This window comes from Ochotona princeps, chromosome 15 (genome assembly GCF_030435755.1).
Source record: "Ochotona princeps isolate mOchPri1 chromosome 15, mOchPri1.hap1, whole genome shotgun sequence".
NCBI lineage: Eukaryota > Metazoa > Chordata > Mammalia > Lagomorpha > Ochotonidae > Ochotona > Ochotona princeps.
The window spans coordinates 12,228,334-12,251,521 of NC_080846.1; the positions used below are offsets into that span (position 1 = coordinate 12,228,334).

Below are 23,188 nucleotides of genomic sequence, written 5' to 3' on the forward strand. Positions count from 1 at the left end.
TTCTCCCTTTAAAAACCTCCCAGTTGCCTCCTACTTCTTCTTTCTCCTTTCCCACTTCTGACTGGAATGGGGTTCAATGGCTGAAGCTGGGCAGTGCTTTTGGGACATGAGATGACCAGTGGAAGCTCTATTAGGGAATCTTCAAATTTCACAGAAAAATGACTATTATGAAAAACTTTGCAGGATCTCCAGGATGATGAAGCAGGGTTTTGAGGAATGACTTTGACGTCCTTTAAAAATAAATGAAAATTGGGCTTGGCAGCGTGGCCTAGTGGCTAAGGTCCTCGCCTTGATCCCATATGGCTGCTGGTTCTAATCCCGGCAGCTCCACTTCCTCTCTATCTCTCCTCCTCTCAGTATATCTGACTTTGTAATAAAAATAAAATAAATCTTTAAAAAATAAATAAATAAAATAAATGAAAATTGGGCCCGGTGGCGTGGCCTAGTGGCTAAAGTCCTTGCCTTGAAAGCCCCGGGATCCCACATGGGTGCCGGTTCTAATCCCGGCAGCTCCACTTCCCATCCAGCTCCCTGCTTGTGGCCTGGGAAAGCAGTCGAGGACTGCCCAAGGCTTTGGGACGCTGCACCCGCGTGGGAGACCTGGAGGAGGTTCCAGGTTCCCAGCTTCGGATCGTTTGCGGCTCACTTGGGGAGTGAAACATCCGATGGAAGATCTTCCTCTCTGTATATCTGGCTTTCCAATAACAATAAAATCTTAATAAATAAATAAATAAATAAATGAAAATTAATTGTTGACAAGGCAAAAGCCCACCATGAGCAGCCTTGAAATAGCCTTGACACATCAAGAAAATGGCTTTGACACATCAAGTATAGAATCAGCTGTGATCCGTCTTCTCTGTTTCATAACACAAAAAAGGAATAAAGACATATTTTCCCTTTCTCAAAAAAAGTTTCCTTTTAATAGCAAATTGTATTTCAATTGTATGGGAAAGAAATGTGCTGTTCCTAAAAATAAGACCAAAGGAATATTTTCTCACAGACTCCTCCCTGCGACATGTTGTCATTGTTCCCTGCTGGACATAACTGTAACACAATAACTCAATTATACACAGTTGCAGCTGAGGGAGCAGCATCCAGGTGTAGGATTTAGAATCACGGGAGAATCCTTTTTGTTCAGGGAGGCAGTGCAGTGTGGTCAGCAGAGCACATGCATCATCAGGCAGATCTGAGTCCAAACCTCTGACCCCCAAACTTGTTTTGTGCCCTTCTTTTTCCTAACACACAAGCCCATAATAATAGTCCATAACTTATTCAATAGTTGTTTTCAATTATAGAACAATGGTGGGGCTGGAGTGGTCCTCACCTTGCATGTGCCAAAATCCCATATGGGCACCAGTTCATGTCCCAGCTGCTCCACTTCTATCCAGCTCTCTGCTTGTGGCCTGGGAAAGCAGTTGAGTGTGATCCAAAGTCTTGGGACCCTGGCACCCACCAGGGAGACCTGGAAGACGCTCCTGAGTCTTGGCTTCAGATCAGCTCAGCTCCCGGCCATTGGGACCACTTAGGGAGTGACTCAATGGACAGATGATCTCCCTCTCTGTCTCTCCTCATCTCTGTATATCTGACTTTCCAATAAAAATAAATAAACAAATCTTTTTTTAAAGGAAGAACAATGTGAAGCATCTAACACCACAACTAATGTACAATAGGTCTATACTGATGGCAGTTATTACTTAGTGTAGCTGTTAACGCTGTTTTTAGCATCAATCCCAAGGAGCCCAAAGCATTTGGTTGGTCAGGCAAGGCTGCTATGGGTCAATTTTCAGGTAGAGATGGACAATCCCATCTGACTCCTTGATTCCTCAGTGATCTTTTGGGTGCAAAGTATAATCCACAGGGCTGTGACTCACAGCTAAGCCTTGGGCAAGCATGAGATGCTGCTCGGGGAACCTGTACTCCTTGTCAGAGTCTGAGCTCCACCTCCAATTCCAGTTTCCAGCTAATGCCTGAAAGCAGTGATAGTTCAAGTACTTGGCTGCTGCTGCCACCCATGTGAGAGACCTGGATTGAATTCCTGTCTCCTAGCTTTAGCCTAACTCAAGTCCCAATAACGGTAGATATTTGAAGAATGAACTAGCAAATGGAAGATCTGTGTATATCTCTCTGTCCTTCTCTTTTTCTTTCTCTCCTTTTCTCTCTGTGTCTCTCTAGCTTTCATTTACATAAAAAGTAAAGTAAAAGTTAAGACTTCCACAGAGCATCAAAATCATGATTTATAAGTACTTCATTCAGGAACAAAAATTCCAAGAAAACCTGTTTGTGGATTGGGAATGATTTCAAGTGGATCATTAAATTCAGCATCCCACCTCATGTTTAGAGTGTCAGAGTGTCACTGGAATTATTTAGATAAATGCAGTGGGAGAATGGCTGAGGCCATTTATATAATCAATCCAGCCTCTTCCATGTCCTGGAGGAGCCCTTAACTGTTCAATGGCAAGATGTTAGAAGGAATCAACAGTACCTGATATTCAACAGTACCTGATACTTAACAGGAAAGTGTGGATGTTAACTATGGTCCTTCTTCATCAGGAACATTCCCACAACTTGATTCTCTAAATCACAAATAAATTCAGGTGTGAGTTTGCCCAGATTTTTCCTAAAGTAGTTCTTCTTCTTGCTATGATTAAGCACACAAAAAATTCATTCCAGCTGGAGGAATATGGTGAGAGAAAGAGCCATGTGTGCATAAAGGTATTTCTACATGCATTAAGGAGCCCTGGCTGGCTTCTCTGTATAGTATAAAATGTTCTAAATTGGCCCAGATGCACAAGGTGGATGAATGGAGAGTCAGAGAGGAGAAAGCAGAAGATGAAAAATGGGCCTCTGCCGCCAAGAACTCAAACATCCAAACAATACTGTTGAACAATTCTGGTCTTCTCTCTAGTTAGCCTCAGCTGAGCAATTGAGCCAAGTACATGGCAAATGAGATGCTTGTAGTTTCAATCACCAGATACTGGGTGCTTCACTTATCAAGTTTGCTTATCACACAAGAACGACAGCTCAAGTTGTGAAAGAGTTCATTAGACAAGGGAGAGAGATGGAGAACAGCAGTCGATCACAGGGAAAGGGCCTGCAAGGGAATGAAGTGAGCTGGTACAGAAGCTGGGGCAAGAGCCAACAGACTGATTTCACCTTCCCAGCATCCGTCTCTTGGTACCTGAGAAGAGAGCAGAGAAAGTGAATCCTCGGCAGAAAGCAGAAGCAGAGAACAAGTCTTCAAATATGTATGACTGGATTCAATTACCTTGTGGGAAGGCACAGTAAAAACCAGAGGAAATGAAATGACATTTACAGAAAGGCTGCAAGAAAGTACAGTCTTAGTAGAAGGGACTCTGCCCGTCTTGTTCACCAGTGCATAAACACCCAGCTCATAATATATGCTGAAGAACATAATATATGTCTCAGTACAGACTGTTTAAAGATTCAATTAGTGAATGAATACTAACAACATTTTGTCCCCATGATCTGAGAGGTTTGCAAGCCAAGGTTTTATTTTAGTGGCACTAAGAGGGTAGAAACTTAGTCCAACTATGGTGCTTGGATTGCATTAGATTGAATCACGACATGTTCCTGGTAGCTTTATTAGAGACCACATAGATATAAACAGACATAGCTACTTCCTGTCTCTTACCACATGATGCTCTGTACCCTCTCAAGATTCTGTCGCAGGAGCATCAGCATTAATGAGCCAATGTATGCCTCTCTCCTTTATAAAGTGAGGCTACCTGAAACATTTCATTATAGTAACAAAAATCTAATACCAAAAATCTACCTCTGTGTAACAGGCATTGTTTCACTGTTTTACCCCATTTACAAATACTGTATCCTGTTATTTGGTGGGCATTGTATTGGACACCGAGGAGTCAGAAACAGTAAGACTAAGTCCCTGCCCTCCAGGAGCTTGGGCTTTTATTGGTGATGACAACATAGTAGATGGTGACCGTGGGTTGTATCAAGGGCAAAGAAACTGAGTAGAAGAGCATCTTGGCCTTCCTGGAGGAGTCCAGCCAGTGGGAGAGTGAATAGAGAAAGAGGAGAGAGGAGTCGAGGACTAAGCATGAAGGTCTGTATTTTCTGTGAAGCATACTACGCACCAGCTTCATGGGATGTGGCCACACCTGGGTGAGGGACCTCCAAAGGCCTCCCTGCTGGTGTAATGTGCTGTTGCTGGGGGTCTTGGAATTCATAACACTCTCATCTTTGACTTTATAAGTTTTCCTGCTTTAAAAATATTTATTTTTCTTGGACAGGCAGATATACAGAGAGAAGGAGAGACAGAGAAAGATCTTCCATCTGTTGTTTCATTCGTCAAATGGTCACAATGGCTGAAGCTAAGCTGAAGCCAGGAACTTTATCCAGGACCTTAAAGCAGGGTCCCAAGACTTTAGACCATCCTCTACTGCTTTCCCGGGCCACAGGCAGGGAACTGGATTGGAGGAGGAGCAACTTGTACATGAACCAGCATCCACATGCGATGTTGGTGCCTACAGGCCTGGAGGATTAATCAGTTGAGCCATCGTGCTGGCCCCTTGACTTCGTGTTTTATAAGTCTAGCAGGACAATGACACACATGCATGAACAGAGGAGCTGTGTATATTACACATCTATATGGTCTTACCATTTCCCCACAGAATGCTAATTGATCTACTATGTGTAGGGGGCATATCATTGAAGCTGCCATTAGTCATAATGCCACTTTTCATTAGTCGTAATAGGATCTGTGCATGCCAAAAAATGAAATAAAGCAACTGTTACTTTTGTGCATCACTTCCATTGTTGTGGGAAGAATGAAAAACAATGGCAGCAGAACGCGATTGTGTGACTTCAGTGATTTTGCATGGGAATGCAGTGCTATTGTATTTTCATATGAAACTGGCACTGCACTATGTAAAGACAAACAGTACATTTCATGCTATTAATTTATAATTTGAATTGTTCCCTACTCAGAACAACACTCAGTGAAACCAAAACCCCATACCAACTTGAGAGAGAAAGTTTGAAAAAAAAGGAAAAAGCCTCATAATTTAATGCATCTTTAGGCACTTAAGTCCCCTTTGCTTTCTGAACATTTTGCACAGGGTACCATAAATTATTTAGCTGGTTTTAGTTGGGGAGCCACTAAAAAACCTTCAGCAGGAAAGAGACATGACTACACTGTCACTTTGGAAGAATAAAAGTTGCCAAGCTGAAAAATAGGGAGATATAACAAGAAATAAGAGGGCAAATTGTGGGGCACAGCACTGGCCCCAAACTGTGAGGTCCATGGTGGGACACAGGCTGCAGGGAAGGGGAGTGTGAGGAGTCACAGAGCAGAGTACTAGCGGATCACTGCAAGCAGCGCTAAGATGGAGAGGGCTCCCAGGGTTTCTGGACTCAGCTACCACGCAGTGCGCCTTTCCTTGTGATGCAGAGTAGTAGGGAGAGAGCTTGGGGTGGAGGAAGAGGCTGCTTTGGGGAGACTTGCTATGCTTGTGTCTGTCCAGTTCCCCTATCCATCTCCCTTCTTCTGGTAACATATACCACCTCCTCTGGTCTCAGGGGACTTGGTGGTGTGCATGCACACACACACACACACACACACACACACACACAGCTGAGCCAGTGGTCCAAGGCATGGACAGATCCATGTCCAAAGTCAGAGTAACTGGAGTCTGTTTCTAGAGTAGAAGCTGGGAGGTGTCCTTTTCCTCTCTCACCCTAGAAGCAAGTCTGCAGCTGTCTGAAGGCATGGTTCTAGCAGCTCCGAGACTCAGGTCTGAGAGAATGAATGCATCGCATGTGGAGACGAGTATTTGGATGAGCGTGGAGAGAGCCCCAAAGGATAGACATTCCTTTTCCCAGCTCCTGGCTTGACCTATACAACTCAGGAGAGCTAACCCTCCCCACCCAACTTTCTGCTTTCCTAGGCTAGTTGGAGTTGGGCTTCTGCCATAGGCTGTGGAAAGAATCCTGACTGACATAGACATACAGGGGGTGTCATGGGAACAGCAAGCGATATGGGCAATGTCACGCCCATATCAAGCAGAAACAAACTGTGCCTCAAAAAGACTAAGCAATTTGCCTAAAGTCTCACAGCAGGAAAATGGTGATGCCCAGTACAAGTGTTACTCCAAAGCCAGTGATCTTCCAGTGGTACCACACTGTGTCCTCCTCCTCTGTGAACTAATCATAGCACTCTTCTTGACGAAGCCAGGCCTTCCCATTCAGGGATATTCATGCTGCTACTCCTCTGGGTTTTTGCTTTACTAGCCATATTTCATGAGGGCCAGACCATGAGTTCTCTAAGATAGCTCCCAAATTTCGACAATTCCTACTTCCAATGTCACTGGGAGCAGAGGGCTCATTGTTAATTGTGCTGAAGTTGGAAGTCAGTGATCCTATGACTGAAACATTATTTTCCTAAACTTTGTCTTGTTTTATGAGTTCAAGCGCAAAGTCAAATCTGAATTCCCAGTGAGAGACTGAAGTGGTGAGAAATGGAGGCCAAAGCTTCGTAACAGCCCTGCCTGACCTGTTCTTCTGCTTTAAGATTTTATTGTCTTTTTTTTAAATTCCCTTCCATCCCATTAACCTAAATAAAATCTAAAAAGAATCTTTGATGATGAACTCATTTTATGGCATTGAGACAGAGACCATTGTCCCTAAATGGCTATTCCTTCATTTTATTTGTTACTTTTTATTAAGGCATAATTCACATAATGAAATTCAATATTTACTTAAAATTACAGTCACAATGGTCTCTGCTTGGGCCAAGTTGAAGCCAGGACCTAGGAAGTCAATCTGGGTCTCCCATGAGTGGCAGCGACCCAACTACCCACCACTGCTCCTACATGAACAGGAAGTGCACGAGCCTAGGGATTCCATTTTGACACACAGACATCTTAACCAGGGACTAAGCCAGTGGTGTAAGGACCCACCCCAAATTCATAATTTTAAAGTATACAAAGTATGCAAAAATTTTGAAGTATATGTCTTCTAGGATATTCACTAAGTTGTGTAACTCTTACTACTAATTCCAGAACATTCCATCACTCATAACAAACAAACTATCCCTGTTAGCAACTGCTCCCTAGTCCCTTCTCCCTCCAACTCCTAACAGTGACTTTTTTACTTTGTCTTTATAGATTTGCTAATCCTGGATTAGTCCCAAAGTTGGAGTTACAAACTTGGCCTCTTATGTTTGGTTTCTTTCCTTTGGCTTCTAAGATTCAACCACATTCCTTTCACTGTCAAACAAGATTTCATTGTTTGGGTATATCACAATGTCACCTTTTGTTTGTTAGTTCCTGGACAATGGACTGCTTCTCACCTTCAGGCTGCCATCAATAGTGCTCCTACGGACACTGGTGTGCAAGTCTGTGAGTGAACAGACACTTTCCATTCTCTTGGGAAGACACTTAGGGGGATTTATTTAGTCAGATGGCAACTACATATGAAAGTTTTGAGGAGATGTTCGTTTTTCACAGGGACTACATCATTTTATGCTCTTACCATATTTTAGAATAACTCATGGCTCTCAAATGAGCATATAAAATATGGAAAAGGGCCAACTTTCTAGCTTCCCGTATGGCTACGTGTGGTCATATGGTAAGTTCTGGTTTCATGGGATGTATAATAAGTTCTGGTTGTGGCTTGTATTGTGGTGCTCCTGGTTAAGCTACTGCCTACAACGCCAGCCTCCCATATGTGAGTCCCACCTGCTCCATTTCTGATCTAGCTCCCTGCTAATGTGAGTGGGGAAGCAGAGGAAGATGGGCCAGGAGCTCGTGGCCCAGCATCCACAATGGGGACCTGGATGAAGCTCCTGACTCCCAGATTCAGCCTGGCCCAACCCTGGCTGTTGTAGCCATTTGGGGAAGTAAATCAGATGGAACGTGTGCCTGTCTCTCTCTGTTTCTCACTCTCTAACTGCCTTTCAAATAAATACGTAGATCTTAAAATAAACAAATAAATAAGTTCTGGTACATGGGATGGGATGTGAGCAGAAGTTGTGAATGTTGTTTCTGGTGGAAATGGGTCCTGCTCTGTGGCTTTCAGCAACCTGTTGGTTGGAATGCTAGCTTAATGATTAGATGGCCAGCAGCTGTCTTGGGTCACAGAGCGACTTTGTGAAGAGAAACCAGCTCACAGGATAGAAAGAATCTGTGACCAACACCAGAGCCTTGCTAGCCCTGGACTCATTACCTCCAAATTCCTGAACAGGACAGAAACGTAAACTGCTATCAGGTGTCAGATGCCATTATTTTTTTTCCTTATTAGACACTGCGAAATCTGATCCTAAGAGATACACTCCAGAATATCTCAGTAAAATCTCAGGAATTCCTAAATTATAAGCTATTCTTAACACAAAATTTTACATTGTTTATGGAATACAATGTCCCAACATGAATATTCAGGTACTAAGAAATGGCAGTGAACATTATTTGTGGCCTTCGAATTGAAGTTAATGGCAGTATTAACTTCTCCAGCAAGGTAGGATTCCATGGATCCTTGTATTGAAATAGTCATTGTAGGAGGCATTTTTCTTTGAAGATTTCTTTCCTGGAGCATTGTTCAAGACACTTTACATTAAATATACCTCAGAGATACAATCACGAACATTGATTTCACTCGTACTTACAATGATTCACAGGCACATCAACATGGCAAGAGCCACCAGCAAGACCAACTGGTTGATGATGGCCACCATCCTTCCTTCCCCCACGCCCCTGTCCTGGTTCCCAGAAATGCCAGCCTTTGCTCTGTCATGGCTCCCTTGCATCCTGTGTGCCACCCCTTATGGGAACATTCAGCTCCTTAATTACCTGCCATCATTAGGTGGGGCTTCCTTAAAGGCCAGAAGCCCAAGTCTCTTACTGAATTTCCAGTGCCTTAACCCCATGCTTGGAACAGAGTGCATATTTCATTAATGAAGTTGAGGGTCACTGACCACAGAAATGAAGTTTGGACAGAGATTCAAAAATTTGTTAGAGGCTCATGGGGAAAGCGCATTTGGCATGTGCAAGGAGAGGACTTTAGCCACTAGGCTACCTTGCCTGGCCCCACCCCCTCATCTTTTTAAAAAATATATATTTTCTTAAAAATTTATGTGAAAGGCAGTTACAGAGAGAGACAGAGCGAGAGAGAGATCTTCCCTCTGCTAGCCCATGCCTCAAATGGCCACAAAAGCCAGGGCTGTCCCAGGTTGAAGCTAGGGTCCAAGAACCTGCTCCAGATTTCCGCTGTGGGTGCAGGGGCCCAAGTCCTTGGGCAACCCCCACTGCCTTCCTAGGCGCACAAAAATGAAGTAGAAAGTAGAGCAGCTGTGGCCTTGAATAGGCGTCCACATGGGATGTTGGTGATGCAGGTGGCAATCTAACCTGCAATGCTACCATGATGTCCTCCCTCATAGCAACTCCCTCCCCAGCCCCTTATCTTCATGACAGATATTTCAACAGCCAAAAGTGAATGATTTTGAGCAAGATTTTTGGGGGAAACTCTCTTAATCTATTTAGAATGCTATAAAAAATAACTATAGGTGCATTAATTTATAAACAGGAGAACTTTATTCCTCACAGTTCTGAAGGCTGTTAACTCTCAGATTGACACACCAGCCGATTCTGTGTCTTGCAACACTTGCTCTCTGCTCCATAGATGATTTATTGCAGAAGGGCAGTACCACCTTCACCTCCTTCACCTCTTCAAGGTTGTTTGCCTTGGGAATTAAGTTTCAATGTATGACCAATGGGGACACACTTGTTTTCAAGTCGTGGTAGTAATGCAGGCAAAGCAGCTAGCATGGCATCTGGCACACAGCAATTGCCCCATCAATGTATGCTTGCTTTTGTCATTTTAATCAATTAATTAATTAATTAATTAGGGAAGCAAAGAGACACAAAGAGGGGCTAGTCCCATTGCTGGTTCACTCATCAAATGTCTGCCACAGCCGGAGTTGGGCACAGCTCAAGGAGGGAGCTGGGAATTCACTCTGCATCTCCCAGGAGGCTGGCAGGAACTCAAGTCATCTGGACTGTAACTGCTAACTCTCAGGACCAGCAATGGCAGGAAGCTGGAGTCAAAAATCAGAGCCAGGAATCAAACCCAGATACTCTGCTGTGGGATACAGGCATCTCCATCACCAGCCATTGCTTCATTTCCCAAATGCCATAACACCTGACGCTGAGCCAGGCTGAGTCCAGGGGGCCCGGAGCTCAATCCAGGTCTTCCACATAGGTGGTAGGCACTCAAGTGTTCGGGCCATTATTTGCTTATTCTCTAAGAGTTCACTATCAGGAAGCTGGAATTGGGAGCGGAGCCCGGGGAATAAGGGCATTCCAAGTGGTGGCTAATCCATGCACTGAATGGCCACGCTCACCACCCAAGTATTTTCAACAGCAGACTGACGGGATCGTATCTGAGTCCTGAAAGGCCATCTATGGTCAGTCCCCACCAGATGAACTCCCTAGAAAGAGTGGGGTCTTTTCCCTCTTCCCCCTGTTTCACTGTGATCTAGGCTGGTCCTTGGACCTGAAGGCCTCCAGATCTCCCTGTGGGTCTGTAGCTCCCTCTCGAAGCTCCCACCGACTGGCTGCAGGAAGCCCAGTGCACCCACACATGGTCCGCGCAAACAGCCAGGGTCACGGGTGTTTCTAGGAGACAGGATATGTCAATCACCCCACAAACACGTACAGAGCATTCACTGTGAATGAGATGCTGTGTGGGCAACTGGGGGGTTTGTGAAGAGGGTGAACTCCCAGGGTCAGGGTGCCTGCCTTCCTACTGAGCTACAGCATCTGTAAAACAGACCCTCTCTCTTTCTCTCTCAAGAGTTATTTTTCTTTGAAAGGCAAGTTACAGAGAAAAGAAGGAGAGAGAGAAAGAATATCCTTCATCATCTAGGTCACTCTCCAAATGAACACAATAGCTAGAGCTGAGCCAATCTGAAGCTAGCAGCCTGGAGTTTCTGTCTCCCACATGGGTGCAGAGGCCCAAGGACTCGAGTCATCTCCCACTGCTTTCCCAAGCTGTAAGCAGGGAGCGGGGCTGAAGTGGAGCAGCTGGAACACAAATCAGCATCCATATGGGATCCAAGTGCTGCTGGTGGAAGCTTGACTCACTATACCACAGCACAGCAGTGTAGACAGATTCTTTGGAGCAGTGAGCTGGATTCTGCCACTCAGGAGCACACTGGTAGAACCGCTGCCTGACACATCTAGAACAACACCACCTGAAGTCCTTTCCCTGGGCTCAGGGCCCTTTGTGACCTGGTGCTGGGCAGCTCTTCACCGTCATCTCCTCACTTCTGCTCTGCCTCTCTTTCCCAGCCTTGCCGACCTGTCTGCTTGCCATCGAGCTGATGAACATGCCTCAGGGCCTTGGCACCAGCCCTTTCACACCTGGCTTTGCTTACCTGACCATCTCAATCAACTCTCAGCACACACGCTGCTCACCTCAGAGAAACTGTCACCTTATTACAAGCTCCATTAGGGCAGCGACTTCTATTTCCTTTCCAGTTACATCCTTAGCCTCTAAGGAGAATCTAACATACACAGCAGGGGCTAAAGAACAACTGACAGAATCTCACAGCATTATGGTGTCAAATCAAAGCAGAGTGATCATGAAGACACTTCTGAAATTCTGGAGTGCTAATCATGGGTGAGTTATAATTACATTATGTTTTCATAAGCATTCATTAAGCAGCAAACAGTTGCTAGGTAATGTTCTAGGCACTATCATTACAGAAGCAAATAAGTTTCTGCTCACTCCAGATGGAAGGCTGGGGGGTTGGCAATTAGAGGTGCTGTTCTAGAACAACCTAGCCAAGTACTATGGAAGCACACTGAAGGAAAAGAGGACATACTGTCCTTGGTTGGGGTGAGGGAATGAGGAAATGAAGTCTTCACCAAAAGTCACATTAATTAATTTGAAGGTATTGGTTTGGCTGGCCAGAAGAGGAAGCAGAAGAAGGGGCACTGCCAGCAGAGAACCTTGCCTACCCCAACCCCACGGGGCAGCTGGTTAAGCATCTCCTCCAAGTGGGTCACCTGAGCCAGAGGACCCTTGGCAGTTGTGGCCCCACTCTGCTCTCTTTCAAACCCCGGGATTTTCTCAGACCTGGCCCTCGCATGGGTACATTTTGATGGCTTCCTATGCCCTTCCCCCAGTACTCTTCAATGAGCCAAAGATTGCAGGATCACAGGGTTCCCCATGACCTTACCCCACCCTCTCCACCTCTCTCCCCAGATGCCATGACTGCCCCACACAGTCCATCTCCATACCTCTCATTACTGACCTCACTGCTGCCCAGAAATTTCAGCTGCTATTAAGGGGATGTCCATGATCTTCCCTCACAACAATTTTAAGAGTTCCAGATGAAATTGTTAACAATTACTTCTTTGCAAGGCGGGAAGGGGGAGGGATAGCTCCTATTCACTGGTTCACTTCCTAAATGCCTCCAAAGCCAAGGCATGTGGGAACACAGTTCCAGTCTCCCATTTGGGTGGCAGGAATCCAACTCCTTGGGTCACACTCTTGCCTCCTAGGGTCTGCACTACACGAAGCTGGAGCCAGGACCCAAAGCCAGATCCTCTGGTGTGGGCTCCCTGAGCCTTTCACCAAGCATGAATGCCTAAATGCCCTCTCCCGAACGTTCATTCCCACACTGAATTTTTTTTCCTTCAGCCTTCAGTCTCAGGATTCCTTCTCCACCTGAGGGCCTGACACAAGGCACCAACCCTCTTACAGGTGTCTGAGCCCTTTTGAGGGTTCATATCGCCTCTTAATATTTATTCACGTTAAACCATAAATTTGTTTTCCTTAGTGTAATCACATCATCCCATTACTCTGACAATCAGGGAAACGGAAGTGTGGGAGACACTACCTTGAAGAACAGGATCTTGGGAAAGAGTCTGGGAGGTTAGCAGTAATGGGAAGTGAACGTAACTGAATTGTACTTGGTAGGAAATACAGGAAAATGGAGAACCTTGGTGATTATGGTTCCCCTGAAGCGAAGGCAAGTATATGGTGGAGAAATGAGGCAGGTGGGAGCCGTAAAATGGCACTGAGTTCTCCAGAGTCCCGCAAGAAAGACCATCAGAAATCCTTGCTTTGATAGGAAGCGTTGTCTTTTTCCACCTGCCACGCTTCCCCCTCTCCTTCCCTTCCTTCATCTGTTATTCCGGCTTTCACCGACCTCATCGGACCACACAACCCTTTGCGGTCCCGCTTCCTCATCTTCGGGGACAACACTGAACTGGATCATTCTTTGCAATTTCAGAAACGCGGTCATGAAATTCCTCCAAATGACAGACTAGAACAGACCAGAAGGATAAGCCCTAATTATATTGCCTAAACCAAATAAATGGCTGTGATCCCCAAAATGATTATTTTTGAGTATTACAGAAGATAATGTTATTTTTTTTTTTTTTAAGTAGGCTTAGATGACCTCTCTGCTCTCAGAATTGTTTCGGTAGCATTAAGATTTTTATCGCTACAAAGCAGTGTGCCAACAGTAGGACTATCTTGGTTAAAGTGGCGCGAATAACAGCCGCAAAATCTGTTCGTTCCTATCTCCTTCCACTCAACAGGCTCTCGGGGTAGCCACAAGTACATAACGCCGGATCTTTTCTCCCTAGAGTTTCCTACCTTGGCTTTTTACTCAGACTACCAGCTGACTTGCATAACCGCAGCCCCAACACCTCAGGAGTCCCCTCGGCGAGGATCCGCGCGTGGGTGGAAGCGGGGCAGCCACACTTCCGGCGATCCTGCCGGATCCCGCCACACTTCCGGTGTCCCGGTGGTGCGCTCGCCACACATCCTGTTGATCCGGCCGGCCGGGGGCTGGGCTGGGCTGGGCTGGGAGGCGCACTGGCTGGCGGCGGCGACGGCGGCCAGCACTGGGCAGGCGTGGAGGCGTGGGCGCGCGCGTGGCTACCGCGGGCACGGAGCGTCCGCCGCGTCGCCTGAGTCCTGCACACCCTCGGCGGCCGCCTCTCCCGCCTTGCGCCCTCCCGTCCTGCCCTCTGCCCAGCCGCGCCATGCCCGCCGTGGACAAGCTCCTGCTGGAGGAGGCGTTGCAGGACAGCCCTCAGGTACGCCCGCGGAGGAAGGCGGACGGGCATCGTGACCCCCTTCCCACAAGTCAGCTGAAACTGAGCTGTGGGATCAGAACTCCAGCTCCATCCCTCAGGGCGCCTGAGCGGGTGGCACCCTTCGCTTTGTCCGCTGCAGGACAGGGGTGTAAGCCTTGTCAAGGAATGCGGGCGAAGTTGGCGGAGACTTAGAGATCTTGGGGCTGCTGTGTTGCTGAGGTCAGGAGACCCGGTGGATTCAGGGCCCAGCGATCCCAGGCCGCCTTTTGGCGCTGGCGTGCCACTTGCCAAGAGGAGATTGCGCCGCCTGTCCCATTTATCGCGTTCCTGTTAGCAACAGCGGAACGCCCATGGGTCCTAATTCCGAGCCTGTTCTCGGATCTTTGGTTTCTTTCACATGTTCCCTCCCCTCCCCGTCCCCCAGCCTCAGATCTGTCCTCCCATCTTTGCAAACGTGGGTTATTGAATTATCGTCTCTCGCTTTACTTGCTAGCAACTGGGGACAACTCCTAGCACAGTAGGGCCCTTTTGCTCTGGCAGGTCGCCCCTGACGTTTTGGGTTCGGTTGCCTTTAGCTCTGGAGTGCATGGGGCTTCCTAGGGTCAGCGGCAGATGCCCTTGCCTCCTCCACCTGCAGAGGTGGCCCTGCCCTTGGCCCTCTGGTCCTCAGAGGGAACGGAAAGCAGCTGTGATCTTGGTTTCTTTTTGCACGTTTGTATCCACTGGACTGCCTGACTTCTCCAAGGCTTCCTTTGTGGTACTCTGATGGACTAAATAAAACCTAGGGCATGAGGTATTTTACTCACCTATACCTATTCTGTGGGGTCTGGACATTACAGAATGAAGGTTTTTTTTTTTTATATATATTTATTTGAAAGGTGGAGTTACAGAGAGGGAGAGTGGCAGAGACAGAGAGAGAGAGAGAGAGAGAGAGAGAGAGAGAGAGAGAGAGGGAGAGAGAGGTGTCTTCCATCTGCTGGTTCACTCCCTAAATGGCTGCAACTTCCAGGGCTGGGCCAGGCAGAAGCCAGAACCCAGGAGCTTCGTTCTGGTCTCCCACATGAATGCAAGGTCTCAAGAACTTGGGCCATCTTCTGCTTTCACAGGCCATCAGCAGGGAGTTGGATTGGAAGTGAAGCAGTCAAGAATGCAAACCAGTGCCCATATAGGATTCTGGCAACGCCAGTGGCAGCTTTACCATCTCTGCCACAATGTCAGCCCCGAAAATAAAGTTTCTAACAGTCACTATGAAGGAGGATTGTGTTGCTCTGTAGTTGGGACATTACTGAGGTGTGTAGAAATACTGCTTTCCTCACCAGACGTGATGGCTGGGCCAGGTGAGAGCGGTTGCCATACTGGTCCTACTCAGAGGCTGTCATGGGTGCATCTATGCCTGGAGGATTTACTCTGCCATGAGGATGTGAGCGGTCTGACCTGGGTGGTGTGTTCTAACTCAGAGACTCAGGTTCAAACTCCATTCCTGATACTTCTTGCAAGGTTGGGACAGGTCCCCAGACCCCCATGCTGTGGCTGGCTCAGGTCTCTCATAATTGTGTTAGCACGGTGATCCTGAAGGAGCCGTGGAAGCCGAGATAGTCCACCCTGCCCACTTAAGGATAGCTTTGAGCTTGGCCTTGATGACTCCGTGGGCATTGTCATGTCTCTTTGTCATATTCCTTTTTTGTGTAAGGGACTGCCTTTGCCCTTGCTCTTGACCCTTGGCCATCCCCTGCACACATGCTTGATGTGGCTGTTGAGTGGAGCATAAACTCTCATTTAAGATCCTCGCTGCTCCGCCGAGCCTGGCCCGGGCCTGGAGCAGCTTGGCTCCCGAGCAGGTTCCTAGACTTGGAGCTGGAAGGAATGCTGTGTTGAACCTTCATTTTCTGTGGGAAGAATTAAAACAGCCAGTGCCTTGGCCTGCGGATTTTATGTGCCAGGTGCTGTTTCAAATGCCTTACACAGATCAACTCCAAGCCATCTTTCTACCGTTAGTTCTGTGAAAATGAGTCAGGCACCTGCGTGCTTGGAAGCCAAGCTGACTGCCAGGAGCAAGGTACCCCTTAGGTTCGTTGGGGGGCCTCACACTTTGCTTGCCTGCTGTGCATGACCTAAAAGGTTTTACCCAGAGGGGAAGAGCCAGAAGCCCATGAGCTGTTGGTTCTCTGGCTTTCTGTAGCGTAGCTGTGAGGGTGGCTTCAGCCACCTGCTTGCCCAGGACTGATGAAGTGAACACAAAAGCTTTTGTCTTAGCCCTGAGTGACCCAAGAAGGGCTGAATGGCAGTTGACTGACCTTTGACACATCTATTCATTTCCTCCTTGTTAGCTTGCAGGGCTGCACCCTGGGTTGTAAGACTAGACTGTGGGCGTACCCTCAGTTTACTTCTGCCTCGCCCTGGCATGAGGGAGCCATGGTGTTTTGGGGATTGGGATATTTGCCTTCCATGCTGTTGGGGAGTTTCTGCCTGCCCCAGCTGGGGGAATGTGATGTAAAGCAAGGGCCAGGCCTCCCCTGCTGGTGTTCATTCGTTTCTGGAGAAAGATCAGCGCAGAGCCGTCCCGGCACGCGGCACACGCCGGTGTGATGGGAGATCCAAGTTCCCACAATCCTGCTTCTTCAGGGCTTGTTCTGTTCTCCAGCCCGTAGCACGCTTTGGAGATAAGGCAAAGACAGAACATTGCCAGGTGGTTTTTTTGTTGTTGTTGTTGTTTTTATTTTTTTGGTGGTGTGGGAGGAAGCATGTTTTCATTTGTTTCTTTTGCAGTGATCAGAACTGAAACACCAGGCCATGCAAGGAAAGACCTAGTTCTGAGCTGGCACACGGGTCGGCCAGCTGGGAACAGTCCCCGCCCACCAGCCAGGCCCTCTGTTTACTCAAGGGAGATGCCGCAGACACGACCTGCGTGCTTTCTGCATTCCACCCATCAGGGCAAGGGTTTTGCTCCGGTGTTCTTGTTTATGATGCACTTTTTCTCAGTACATTGATTCCACCAAGACATTTCTACACCACTCCAAACTATGGGATTAAGAGCTTTGCTTGTTTGTTGTTGTTATTGTTGCTGTTATTTTTGAGACACAGAGAGCCTAAGTACCCACAATGGCCAGGACTGGCCTGGGGCTGGAACACGGAGTGGAACACAGTCCAGGTCTCCTCTGTGCGTGGAAAGGGCTCCAGTCCTTGCGCCATCTCGCCTACTACCTCTTGGGATGTGCTGTGGTGGAACTCGCGCCAGAGCCGGGGGGTGAACCCAAGCTCTCCAGTGTGGGCTGCAGGTGTCTTAAAGGCTAGACTAACCACCCACCTCCTGAGAAGAACCTTGTTTTTAACTTAAAAATGTTTTCCAGTCCTCAGTGCCATCACAAATATCTCAGACAGATTAGGCAACACCCAGCTTGTTTAAGGCGAAGGGATGATATGGAGCTGCAGCCGTATCCACGGGGTTTGATGTTTGGGTTTTCTAGCCCCTCAGACTCTTGAGGGTGTTAGGATGGGAGATAAATGATGGAATCCCAGTTATAAATACGCCACTGTTCCCTTTAGCAGGTCACTCTCACTGAGTGCGTGTGCAGATGTGTGTAAAATTAGGCTTGAAACAGCGGCTTAGTGCATTGAGTTGCTGTGAGAACTCATTAGCATATATAAGACATCTAGATCACTGTGTGTCAAGTATCTGTACGTGGCTTCCTAAGGGAGACACAGCAGGGTCTTCTTGCCTGGTCCTGGTCTCATTCCTTCCGGCGTCTCAGAAGGTGACTGTTGTTTTAGACATAGTTTTGAGTACATGTGGCTGAGAAGAGACAAATAGTACTTCACGGTCCAGGTATATATATATCTTCTTACAGGGTTGTTCACTGTCAAGTTCAGTTAGGAAAGGAGGACTGGAGTCGGCTTGCCAGTCCCGAAACGCGTCCCAGTCGCATGGCCAAAGCATGAAGCAAAGCAGAAAGCAAGCACTGGCGATGAAGTTCTCCATCCGTTACCCTGCCTGAGAACACTGCAGTGGGTGACCAAAGAGAAGCCTGCCCCTCTCCATCCTCAAGCAGGACTGGCAGGACCTGGCCTGCCCTGGACAGATGCAGCCTCCTGCGGTGGGGGAAGTGGGACAGGTGGCAGTGCCCTGGGCTGCTGTTGCAGCCCTGCTGCTTTCAGCAATGGGAGGTTGAACACATTTCTTTACCCTGATGAACCTCAGTTTCATCATCTGTAAAATGGGGTCAGTGCACTCCTGGTTTCTACCATAAAGCTGTGGGAAGGCATGACATGACAGAGCCTGGCGCCCAGCACATAGCAGTACAGGACCAGCGGCGGCTTTCGTTTCCGTTCTACCCTCTTTGTGGAGGTCCTGTGTACAAAGCCTCTCTCTTCATCTTCCTTCTCATCTCCTGTGCTATTTGATTCCGAAGAGTGCTAAAAGCAGTAAATAGGGATTAGCTTGCTGGATATCAGTAATGCTTCTTTAAGAGCTAGCCAGCTGCAGTCTGCTTGTGTTACTGCTTATTTCCCTAGACACAGTAGTAAGAACCCAGACCCGTCCCAGTTAGAGTCAGCGTCAGGTGCCAGGAAAGCGGGAAGGTCTGCAAGGAGCCCGTGGGTTGGTGCCTGGTGACAGTGGCTCATGTGGTTGGATTCCTGGCTTCCAGGTTCAGTCATGGCTGTTGTGGGCATTCAGGGGTAAACCAGATGATGGGAATTCTGTTTCCTATTTCTCAAATGATTTTTAAAAAAGAACCTTGACTCTTAGATGGCATTTTTGCTTAAAGATTTATTTTTACTTTTGAGAGGCAGAGTTAGAAGGATAGACTGAGAAAGAGCATCCATCCACTGATTCCTTCTCCATATGGGCACAAAAGCCCACACAGGGCCAGACTGATGCCAGGAGCTGGAACCAGGTCCCATGGGGGCAGGAGCCCAAGCTTTGAAGCATTCCACTGCTTCTCAGGCACATGAACAGGGAGCTGGATTGGAAGTGGAGCAGCTGGGACTGGAACTGGCACCAATGTGGAATACCAGCATTGTAGGCTGTGGCTTAACACACTGTGCCGCCATGCCAGCCCTTGGATGGCATTTGTAGGTAATTGTGTGGGAAACTGTTGCTGTACTGTTAAAATGAAATCATATATTTGAAACACTTAGGACCCAACACTTTGAGGGAACCTCCCAAACTTCATGAAAAATGTAGTTGAAAAATAGCATTTATTTTGGTGCAAGAAAAAAAATGGAATCCATGTATAGATATTTGATTGTATACATTTTCATGAACTTTTAAAGAAAGATTTATTTATTTTTATTGGAAAGGCAGATTTACAAAGGGAGGGAAAAACAGAGAGAAAGATCTTCCACCGACTGGTTCACTTCCCAAGAGCAACAGCCAGAGATGAGCTGATCTGAAGCCAGCTACAAGGAGCTTATTTTGTGTCTTCCACGTGGGTACAGTGCCCCAAGGCTTTGGGCCATCCTCCTCTGCTTTCCCAAGCCACAAGCAGGGAGCTGGATGGGAAGTGGAGCAGCCAGAACATGAACTGGTACCCAGTTCATATGGGATCCTGATGTGCCTCTTTCACTGTCTCTGTGTCAGGCAGTGATAGGTACTTTTCAGGTGGTTCTTACATTGCTAATTCTAGAGATCAGTTTTCAGAGCCTCAATCTGGCTGTCCCAGGTTTTTTAAGAACTCGTGTTTCAGTTTCTGAATTCACTGTGCTGTGATTCTGCTGTTGGAGGGGAGTGCCATTGGACAGCATCCATCCATTGCTGTGGGGCGGGTGGTTTGGTCTAGAGGTCCTAGGCCAGTCTATTCAGCACACACTACTGTTGGGGGTCCCCGGCGTGTGGAGGGACGTGATGATTCCAGTGCCGTCATTCCAGGGGGTGCTTTGGGGAAAGCACAGCCCCAGGTCCTCACGCAGACCTGCAGTGGCTCAGGCCCCTGCGGGCAGGGCAGAGCAGGGCATGGAGCAGTGCCAGCCACTTATCTGACATGACAAAATAGAAGGAATTTGGAATTTGTTTGCAAGGCTGTAATTAACGAGTCATCCTTTGTGAAGTGTTTTTTCTCTTGCCTCATTACAGGAACCTCTGTAATTAACTCAGCATTCTTTGGCTGATGGATTACATTTTGGGGACTACTGTCAGTGCAGAGGCATAGATTCCCACTGGGCAGGGCATGGTGATGAAAGGCCCTTCCTTGTTTAGGGCATCTGTTGCTGAGCGCCCTGATCTTGGTTCCCGCCCCCTCCAACCCATCGGTGTTTCCTTGGTGATTGCTGTGTGTCACTGGCTGTGCAGGACACGGTGGGCAGTGCCTGCCTGCTGGTACCCGGGCTCAGCTGCCCTCAGGAGTTCATCCCAAAGCAAGGGGAACTAGCTTTCTTGTTTTGTGCCCAGAGCTACTGATGGTAGACCCAGGGTGTATGGAATTTCCTGGTCTGAGTTTGGTGTAATAAATTCAGCAAAAGAAAAACTCTAAGAAAATGGACATTGAATTTAGCATCCTAAGAGGAAAGAGTGACAACACATAAGTTTTTCTCAATGACAAAACAACCGAAGACCTGGCACTGCTGGGTCTTTGAACAGATTTGAGACTCCAAGGCTAGGGACAGGAAGCAGTCTGCATGAGGCTGGCATAAGACCCAGTAGGATTCTGTCAGAAAGGACTGAGCCCAAATGGAAAGCTCCACGAACCAGGAGCTTCTTGCAGGTCTCCCATGTGGGTGTAGGGTCCCAAGGCTTTGGGCTGTCCTCTGCTGCTTTCTCAGGACACAAGCAGGAAGCTGGATGGAAAGTGGGGCCACCGGGACGCAAACCAGCATCCATAATGGGATCCTGGTGTGTGCAAGGCAAGGATTTTAGCCGCTGGGATACTGCACTGCTGCTGAAAACCTGGCTTTCCATCTGTGTTTATTATGACCCTGAAGGATTACAAGTTATGAGTTAGAGCTCCAGGCACCACCTCATACTGGTGTCACCATCGGAAGAGGCAGGTGCACTCCTCTCATTGGGGCGTATGTGTGTGTGTGTGCCCACCCATGTGCGTGTGCTCATGTATGTTCTGCCTCTGCTGTGACTTTCCCACTTGACCTCCCCGCTCTTCTCTTACAGACTCGCTCCCTGCTGAGTGTGTTTGAGGAGGATGCTGCCACCCTCACAGACCACACCAACCAGCTGCTGCAGGCCATGCAGCGCGTCTATGGAGCCCAGGTACGCCGTGGGGCCGCTGCCTTCCCTGGAACTGCCCCCTAGAGCTTGACAAAGGTGGTCCAGAAAACCATCACTGAAGGTTCTGTAGTGAAATCTGATTTGGTTGTCTCACTTCCATTCCACCCTGCAAAACTAAGGATGGTCTGTTATCATTGGTTAAGTCAATGGACGATTTCGTATAAGCAGAACCAAGAGACAGGGACTGCCTAACGACTCTTGCTGTTTTTAAACATTGAAGCCCGAAGGTAAAGCGTGTCCTTGCCCATTACGAGGGAGCAGGTTCTGTGTTGGAGATGTGCTGGTCGCGCTCTCATCCACAGCCAGTCTTAGATGTCAGTGGGGGGGCTCAGATGGCTTTCAACTAAAAAGACTTGAGCCAGTTCCGAAACTGTTGGGTGGTTTCTTTGTTTTGAGGAACAAATATCTCTGGTTTGCAAAACTGTGGAAGATAAATTGCTGAGTAGCCTGAGTGAATCTTTGTAAGATCAAGCCATGCCCACATAGTTACGTTCTAGAGGAACATTTGTGAGTTCCTTAAAAGTAAAATCATGTTACACATTAAAATATTCTGACAACTCCTGGTTTTTATAATTGATTCTTTGCTACCTTGGTTCTGTGCTCATCTTTCTCTCTCTCTCTCTCTCTCTCTCTCTCTCTCTCTCTCTCTTTTTTTAACTTCTGAGAAATACCACACTCAGCAGAGTCATCCAGAGCAATTGTTGTATAGCTGTTAGTATTCATTGTTTTCTTTCATTTATGGGAGACCCGGTCTTGGCCATCAGAGAGCTTATATTTGGGTGGAAATCAGAGCAGACGGTGCCTGGAGTGTTTGAGGCATGAACGAGCGGAGAGGAATCAGGCCGGACACCCAGATGGAGGGTGATTGTGGTTCAGTGAGACTTGTGAACGCTTGTCGACTCCAGTTTCGGGAACTTTTACATTGATCATTTCCTTTAAATTCCTTGACAAGTCTGTGAGGTGGCTACTCCCATCATTACTCTATTATCACCCCCGTTAGTCCTTATAAAGACTTAAGGATTCTGATGAGCAAATTTTCTGAGTCCACCCAGCTAATTCATGGTAGAGCATGGAAGCAAAGCTATAGACTCTTCACTACTCTGCGTGGAAAACCAGGGACGTTGTCATAGAAACAGAAAATGCTAGATGGGCTTCCAAGGCAGTTAGGAGATGATTGAGTGTGAAGAGGTCAAACAGGGGAGGATGAACAATGAATGATGCCCAGGTCTTCGGTTTGAACAATAGGGTGGATCCAGGGGGAACCATGGGAAGGGATGCCCGTGTGTTTGATGGGCTGCCCAACATGATTCTCTCATGAAACACTACTTTGGAAGGGCAGAAAAAAAGATCTTGTTAAATGTTTAGTCCAGAAGTGAGTGAGTGACACTGTGGTTAGGAGACCACACGGAATTTTCACATCACGTGTTTGAGTGCCTCTGTCCCAGATCACCTTCCAATCCAGATTCCTTCTGATGCAAATCCTGCAGTTTGATAGCACTGATTGATGAGAGCTGGTTTCGTTAGTGAAAGAAATTTGGCTGGTTTGTGATTTTGCTTGTTTTGGTAAGATATCCCAAGTTTGGAAACATGAATATTATGTCAGTTTCTTTTTACACTTTTGTTTCTTTACAAGAGAGAAAGATTAATCTCTTCTGAACCTCTTCTGCTGGTTCACCTCGCCCCCCCCCCCCAAATGCCTGCTGTCGCTGGTGCTGGGTTAGACTGAAGCTGAGACTCTTTAGCCAGGTGTCCCACATTGGTGACAGGACCCCCATCTCTTGAGCCGTCACCTCCTGCTCCAGGGTCTGCACTGAGCTGGCAGGAATGTGGAGTCAGAAACAGAGCCTGTTATTGAGCCCCGTGTGCTCTGATAGACACCCTG

General features: G+C 47.5%; 1 protein-coding gene and 1 long non-coding RNA gene across 3 annotated transcripts in view; both read left to right on the forward strand.

Annotated features, from left to right (window-relative positions):
* The first annotated feature begins 13,861 nt into the window (after positions 1-13,861).
* The window catches only part of APPL2 (adaptor protein, phosphotyrosine interacting with PH domain and leucine zipper 2), a 43,479-nt gene continuing 34,152 nt past the window's right edge, over positions 13,862-23,188 (forward strand). Inside the window, exons 1-2 of one of the 2 annotated variants that reach the window (XM_058673344.1) lie at positions 13,862-14,090; positions 21,190-21,288. In XM_058673344.1, the coding sequence (XP_058529327.1) occupies positions 14,037-14,090; positions 21,190-21,288 (153 nt within the window). In that variant the 5' untranslated portion in view covers positions 13,862-14,036. The remainder of the gene's footprint in view (positions 14,091-21,189; positions 21,289-23,188) is intronic. The other variant, XM_058673343.1, reaches the window with a different exon arrangement.
* LOC131482028 (uncharacterized) lies at positions 14,509-15,342 on the forward strand. The gene is made up of 2 exons (XR_009246718.1): positions 14,509-14,801; positions 15,197-15,342. It is a non-coding gene; the product is annotated as an uncharacterized LOC131482028 (long non-coding RNA).